Below are 7292 nucleotides of genomic sequence, written 5' to 3'. Positions count from 1 at the left end.
AAATTTTTTCCTGAAAAATAAAATTAAGGTGATAAAAAATATAAGTAATTTTGATTTCCATTTCACATTTTCTATTTCAAAGGTATAGAATATAAAAAATATAAAAATTAAAGTGTTATTCTAAACAAACTATAATAATAACTTTTAGAAACATAAATAAAATAATACAGAAAAATAAAAATAAAACAGAAATAATATATAGTACCTAATACCATTTTATTGTTTACCATTTTTTAAAAAATAACTTCTCACGAAACTTAAATGATTTAAAGTCTTATCTCCTAATTTTGATCTAATTTTTGTATAAAATAATCCAGATTAGGTTTTTTCTAACTCTTTTCGCCCTGTGGGCACTAAGAGGGCCTCTTTTTGCAATCCCATTATGGGTTCGCCCAGGCCCGCAATGGGGCTGCCGGGTGGTGAGGGACGGAGACGACATATCCGTACGAACCACCCCCCGAAAAGTTATTAGGATTTTTCGACCCATTCGGATTCGAGCCAGACTCCCCCAGAGCGGTTGGTTGCCACCTTAACCGCTCGGCCATCCGGCCGCGTCCAGATTAGGTTAGGTTAGGTTTCTAGACTTTTTCGGACAGCATCTTTAAGTAATAAAAATCTNTAATTAAGACTTAGTTATTTACCTTCGTTTTTAATTACAGAAGGAAACAGAACCGTCTTTCATAGAACAAAGTGCAATTCGGGGAGCTGAAGAATATCTCAATCCGTTTAATTTACTTAATAATATGTTAAATTACTACTGCACACATTATACTGGTTTGGCTAAAGATGCTGATATCATTATGCTCTCTGTTAGGCAAGTGTTAGATTATCGATAGCCTATATATAGATTAGACAACAAAATATACTCTACGAAGACCTTTTGGAAGGAAAAATTAAATAAACAGCTTGTTCAATTAATGCGTACGATTTTGGTAATTTAAAATGACCAACTTCGGGCAATCGAAAATCAAAATAAACTAAATAGAACAAATACAATGACGAAATAAAAAACTAAATTTAATTATTAAAGAAACCAAAAACTATATTAGTAATTTACAGACGTTTACATGTAAATTAAACTTTATGTTTTACAGTTTCACTGCTTATTTCAGGCATTGGAAATGGAAAAAAGAATGTCTTTAGCTTAGTAATACAACAACACAAATACAACATACGCATAGATTTATGTACAGTATTACCTTAGCTAGATTCGTCGTGAAAATAATATACAAATCTTCTTGAAAGGAGTCAGGCATTTAAAAGGATCTTACCGACCGAAGATTTGTCTGATCGACAGTCTACAAAAAATCTATAAGTACACTTTGAAAGGCCTATGTATCAACGAGCACTTTTTTTCCATTTCTATTACCCAGAAATAAATTTTATACTTTACAGTTTAATGCCTAATTTATATGTTTACGAATTTAAATTAATTTTATAATTAGATTTTATTTCTTCATTGTACAGTATATGTTCTATTCAGTTTTATTCGATTTTCTGTAGACTAAAGATGGTCATCGAAAATGTCCAAAGACCTTCGCATTTAATAAATAAATTTTTAATTTATTTTTGATGCTAAAAGGTTTTTATGGCGTTTATTTTTTCTACTTATATGGCATTTTAGTATAATTTAATATAACACATATTAGACTTGGAGTAATTATATATATATATTGTTCAGTCGTAGATTGGCCAAGATAATAGACGATAATACTCTTTCCTTAAGTATTGAGGGTAATTATTATCCTGTTTATATCTATTTTATCATTTAATTCATGGCATGTATTTTTAAGTAAATTTGGTTTGTAGGCATTACATATCTCGCCGGGGTTTGTGACTGTAACAAAGTTGGCATTACCTTTGACAACTCGGATTATTTTGAAAGAGTTATTTTAGTAGCTCATGAATCAGCTCATTTGTAAGTGATTTAAAACATTAAATTAGATGTGGAGAACGTTCTAAATCTGAAACAAAATTTTTAATAATTATTCAGACTTGGAAGCCCTCACGACGGCGACGGAACTAATAAGGGACCTGCTGGAAATCCAGGAGCATTAGATTGTCCAAAAACTGACGGTTATATAATGGGAGATCGAAGTGATGATGATAAAAAATATAAATTTTCCGAATGTTCTAAGAGATGCATTGAATACTTGCTATCGTAAGCATAATTTTAATTATCTATATTTGTATATTTCAGAAATAAATATAGATACATTAATGACTAATTTCTTCTAAAAGGCTGCCCCGGGCTTCTTGTGTATTTGAAGACTGCAAAACTTAGTAATTGGTAAATATAACTAAATACACCAATGGAAACCTTGTAAATCCCAGTAAACAATTTAATGCAAACTCGAAAAATTTGGCGCTGTTTTTATGAAAAGACAGGCAATACCAGCATAAATTAGTTAATATTGTATTTGAGGTATATAATTATTTCTTATATTTGTATCGGTTTTAATTATATTCGTGTCAATAGGCAACCTAATTTTTATTTATTCAATTTTATATTTTATATATTAATATATTACCTCAAAAATTTCAAAATTTCGAAATTAGTTCTATGCATTCCAATTTAGAATGTTGTTGACATGAAGCAAATCTTACATTAAATTATTTACTGGGATTAACAAGGTTTTGATTGGTGTATTTAGTTATAGTTATCGATCCAGTTGACTTGAAGAAGTTGATTGGTAAATGATAGTGTATTTCAAACCCAAAAAATTATTATTGTAAATTAATAAAGCGTCAATTGTATTTGAAACATATAATCTTTTATTTAAAAATAACTTAAAACGAATAAAATAATTAACAATGCAGTCAAATTTGTTGTGTGCTTTGTTTTTTTTACCGATAAAAAGTAAAGTACAGTATTTAATGAAATGACAATTGTATGCATTAAGACTGTATTTCTGACTATATAAATTATATTAAGAATAAATAGAGTGCGTATAGAGTTTATATTTGAACATAAGTCAATTTAATATATATATAACGTTTTGAATAATGATATCAATATAATCTAATCTATTCTTTAGACTAGTGTTTCGATAGTTCGCCTAATCTTTATTATTCCGTTTTTGGGCTGCAATTTTTTCAAATTGCAGCCCAAAAAACTATAAATTCCCACTGTCGTCCGTCTGTCTTTCCTTAATCTCGAGAAGGTAGTTTGGAAGATGAAATCCGAGACCAAATGTGTAAACCGAAAGGACAGGAAACCTAGAATAATTGTACATAAACATCCGATGCAAACCGGAAGTCAACTTATTTCAATTCAAAACTTTTTTCTGAAAGGAGCTAAGTAGATGATTGGCACGATTCTGTAGCTAACGACAATTCCTAGTGTTGTGTACATTTCTGTCATATCGACCCAGACGTTTCGCTAGCACCTCAGTAATAACGAGAAACTCTTAAATTTAAAATTCTATATTTCTAGATTCTGTACATTTTTTACGAGGTTTTCGAATGACAGATAAAGAAAAATAAGAAAAAATAAAGCTTTTTGACGATTTTTGCACTTTTCAATTGCTTATATTTCGGCAACCGCTTTATACAAATTTTTGAAATTTTACACACTACACAGGAAAACAATTTTTCATACGAGATATTCGAAATTACAATAGGTATTTAGGGGATTGAGAGATCGACCTCCGAATACCGGCAATTCTTGTTTCTGTATATATATATATATATACAGAAACAAGAATTGCCGGTATTCGGAGGTCGATCTCTCAATCCCCTAAATACCTATTGTAATTTCGAATATCTCGTATGAAAAATTGTTTTCCTGTGTAGTGTGTAAAATTTCAAAAATTTGTATAAAGCGGTTGCCGAAATATAAGCAATTGAAAAGTGCAAAAATCGTCAAAAAGCTTTATTTTTTCTTATTTTTCTTTATCTGTCATTCGAAAACCTCGTAAAAAATGTACAGAATCTAGAAATATAGAATTTTANATATTGTATAACAAGTACAATCTATATATTAACAGGAATTATTATACTGGAATTATGGATGCAGATATTTAGTCTTACAGTTCAAAAATAATGTTCTTTATTTAGTTCACCTGTAAGACTAAATATCTGCATCCATAATTTCAGTATAATAAGTCCTGTTAATATATAGATTGTACTGTACTTGTAATAGAAAATAAATTTTAAATTTTAAATTACGAATATTTGATATTTTATTTTACTACGAAAATTCTACTAATTGGCAAATCGTCGTTACAGGTTCAAATAATATTAGAAATTGAATTGTAGAAATTTTGAACTTATTCAAAATATTTTACATGAATCAAAAGTTGAACTTCTTATCAACTACTGTAAAGTAAAAAGTTTCGAAATTATATTATTTTATGTGAAGAAAGACAATATATTTTATTACACTTTGAACTATTTTTACACGACAAAAATATATACATTAAAAATAATAATAAAAAATTAATGATTTTCCAACGATAATTAAAATTTAAAACAGATGCGAAATAGCGATTGGCAGAGAATGAGTAAACAATTAATTATACTAATCAGCATTTTCCACACGATTTAAACGACTATAAATAGGGTGGAAGCATCCCTATTGCTATAACTAATCATGATCTTCTATTTTGCAATATTTTTCCCGTTTGTAGGCGTTTCAGCCATTTCAATTGGTAAGACAATATTTTTTATTAAAACATTAATAATATTCAAGAGTTTTTAATATACGGATTTGAAGGGATATTTTTAAGTTTCTGATATTAATAAATAAACAGGTCGAGTTGACGTCCTGGTGTTTCCGTCGGTGGAAACATCGAGATCTGGAGTGAAGACGGTCAAATTCCGAGCTCTAAACGAAGAAATAGAACTGAAATTAGAACCTGCTGGCGAAATATTGGCAGAAAACTTTGCACTGTATGATGCGAACAATCGAATACTTCCCTCGGTAAGTCATTTTCTAAATTATTATTCTTATTCATCAGGTTATACAGTAGCGTTATTTACAACATATAAGTAGCGTTCTTATCATATTGGCCTAGTTACCATTCGTGCTAGGTGCAAATCTCAATGGTATAAAGTAACGTGTGTATTCGGCTTCTCACAACAGCTGCAATAATCGAAATAGTCGAAATTATAAAAAAGTATTTCAAGAGTTTAATGAACGAAAAAAAGGCAAGTGAAAATATCGAAATTTCAAAGTGTGGAAATTGAACTTGTCCAAATTGAATATATTTATGGCAGATTGGAGATGAGCAATTCAAAAATGGTCAGACTTAAACTACGTGATAGAATTATTTGTTGTATACATTTTCAGACAAAAATACGGTGTCAAGAAAAGAATTACCATGTGTTCGAAAAACAACTAACTGTCTTATATTAAAAATGTAATAGATTTCATTTACAAAATACAATTCGGATTGTTATTATGACATTCGTTAATCATAATGTTACTAAATTTACATACTGTATATTAGTATTAGGATTATATTTATTGATGAAAATAGCAAGTTTACATAAATACTTAAATATTTTAAGATCAAAGTACAAGACTTGAAAAGAAAAATGTACAGAAACAGCACTAATGGAGCAGCTTTGTTAATCGATGAAGAAGGACCTGTCAAGATTGTAATTATTACTATTATTAATAATTATACGTATTTTTGTACAGAATATAGAACTTTTATGCATATTTTTAGGAAGGAGTTGTGAATTCAAACTTGAAAATCGAACCGTACGAGTCGGGAAGAGCGGATAGAGATGGAAGAATTCCTCATCAAATTGTGGAAGTTATAAGGGACAAAAACTCTTTTGGCGATGACGGAGGTATCAAGGCCTATACACAGAAACATTTTTCATTTTTAATACTTCGCAGCTTAGGTTTTATTAACCTATTTACTTTGTTTTACAGTCATGCCTATAGGTGTTAAAGAAACAGTAGAGAAAGTGGAGAGAATGGCCAGAGACGATCAGTGCATAGTGCTGAAATATCTGATCTTATCAGAAAGTAACTTTACCAGATATTTGAAAAGAGAGGAATATCTAGAAAAATTTGTTGCTCGTATGTTTATCGAGGTAGGATATTATTTGTTACATGCATTTAAATGTAATATATTAATATTTATCTTTAGATTACAATTGATATTTTTGTGTTGTTTTTATTTATTATTCAGGTACAAAACATAATTGATACGTTAGAATTGGGAATAAAACTTTCCGTTATTGGAGTTATTTTGTACAAGGTAATTGAAGAAAATGCGTAATTTATCCATCAACTAGATTTATTTATTTAATTTTCTTTGCAATTACAGAGAAATACGGATCCATCTTATATACACGAGAGTGCAATACCGGGATACGAACGACATCTTAATGCTTACGACTTACTTGATAAAATGTCTTACTATTACTGTTATCACGCTACTGGTTTGGCTGTAGATGCTGATATTATCATTCTAATTGTCAAGTAAGTATTATATTATTGATATTTATAGATTACAGTTTGAGTAATTTCAATATTTATTATTAGTCGTAAAATGGGCAAGCTAAATAATGATAATACAGTTACTTTGAATGTACTAGGTAAGTATTTTTCTGTTCACTTCTACGTCACCTAAAATTGTTTCTACGTACTTCCAAATAAATTGTCTTGTAGGCATTGCGTACACAGCCGGTGTTTGCAAGATATGTGCTAAAGTTTGCGTGGTTACTATCGATCCACTCAATCATCCTGATAGAGCTTGGGTAGTAGCACATGAATCAGGACATCTGTAAGTAACTTAATATATTACATTAAATGTAGAAATATTCTAAATTTGAAACGAAATTTTAGACTTGGAAGCGTGCACGACGGAGAAGATGCCAATAAAATCGGATTTCCTGGAAATCCTGGAGCATTAGATTGTCCATCATCAGACGGATACATTATGGGAGGTCGAAGAAATGGTAACGAGAATAAATTTTCCAAATGCTCTAAAGAATCCATCAAATATACATTATCGTAAGCATAATTTTAATTATATATTTAAATATTTTAGAAATAAATACATTAATAACACAATTTTTTGAAGGAAATCACGTTGTAAATTTGAAGAAGATTGCAAATCTTATTAATTCGTATTTTGTGGGATATTTTATGTTTAATTAAAAAATATTATTTTAAATGATAAAATAAAATATGAGTTGGATTTCGTATATATTATTTGATCAAGTTTTAATTTAGAAATAATTTGAACTAAATAAAATAGTTATTATATTGTCAAATTTTGTCGTGTGTCTTTTTTCTGTTGCTGTTCAGACATTAATATCACCCATTG

At 29.3% G+C, this 7292-nt stretch overlaps 2 protein-coding genes across 2 annotated transcripts in view; both read left to right on the top strand.

The window, feature by feature from the left end:
- Positions 1 to 2165, top strand: part of LOC111634070 (venom metalloproteinase antarease-like TpachMP_A) — a 6252-nt gene extending 4087 nt beyond the window's left edge. The window contains exons 2-5 of the mRNA XM_023378750.1: positions 660 to 814; positions 1682 to 1734; positions 1810 to 1918; positions 1994 to 2165. Of these exons, the coding sequence (XP_023234518.1) occupies positions 660 to 814; positions 1682 to 1734; positions 1810 to 1918; positions 1994 to 2165 (489 nt within the window). The remainder of the gene's footprint in view (positions 1 to 659; positions 815 to 1681; positions 1735 to 1809; positions 1919 to 1993) is intronic.
- A 2429-nt stretch (positions 2166 to 4594) lies between these two features.
- LOC111634069 (venom metalloproteinase antarease-like TtrivMP_A) lies at positions 4595 to 6980 on the top strand. Its single transcript, XM_023378749.1, has 10 exons — positions 4595 to 4652; positions 4755 to 4924; positions 5515 to 5604; positions 5676 to 5802; positions 5888 to 6051; positions 6150 to 6218; positions 6288 to 6442; positions 6506 to 6558; positions 6632 to 6746; positions 6809 to 6980. The coding sequence occupies exons 1-10, from the start codon at positions 4595 to 4597 to the stop codon at positions 6978 to 6980; spliced, it is 1173 nt and encodes a 390-aa protein (XP_023234517.1).
- The last annotated feature ends 312 nt before the right edge of the window (positions 6981 to 7292 follow it).

This window comes from Centruroides sculpturatus, unplaced genomic scaffold (genome assembly GCF_000671375.1).
Source record: "Centruroides sculpturatus isolate CEXI.00-Female unplaced genomic scaffold, Cexi_2.0 scaffold701, whole genome shotgun sequence".
NCBI classification, from domain to species: domain Eukaryota; kingdom Metazoa; phylum Arthropoda; class Arachnida; order Scorpiones; family Buthidae; genus Centruroides; species Centruroides sculpturatus.
Note: the sequence above shows the minus strand (reverse complement) of the source record. Positions and strands in the feature narration are given on the sequence as shown.

What these genes read in the sequence shown, in the direction of transcription:
- LOC111634069 (XM_023378749.1), top strand. Translation starts at nt 4,595, where the DNA reads ATGATCTTCTATTTTGCAATATTTTTCCCGTTTGTAGGCGTTTCAGCC. An exon ending in TTGCTCGTATGTTTATCGAG is followed by an intron (nt 6,052 to 6,149) that starts GTAGGATATTAT and finishes TTTATTATTCAG; the next exon opens with GTACAAAACATAATTGATAC. An exon ending in GCACATGAATCAGGACATCT is followed by an intron (nt 6,747 to 6,808) that starts GTAAGTAACTTA and finishes ACGAAATTTTAG; the next exon opens with ACTTGGAAGCGTGCACGACG.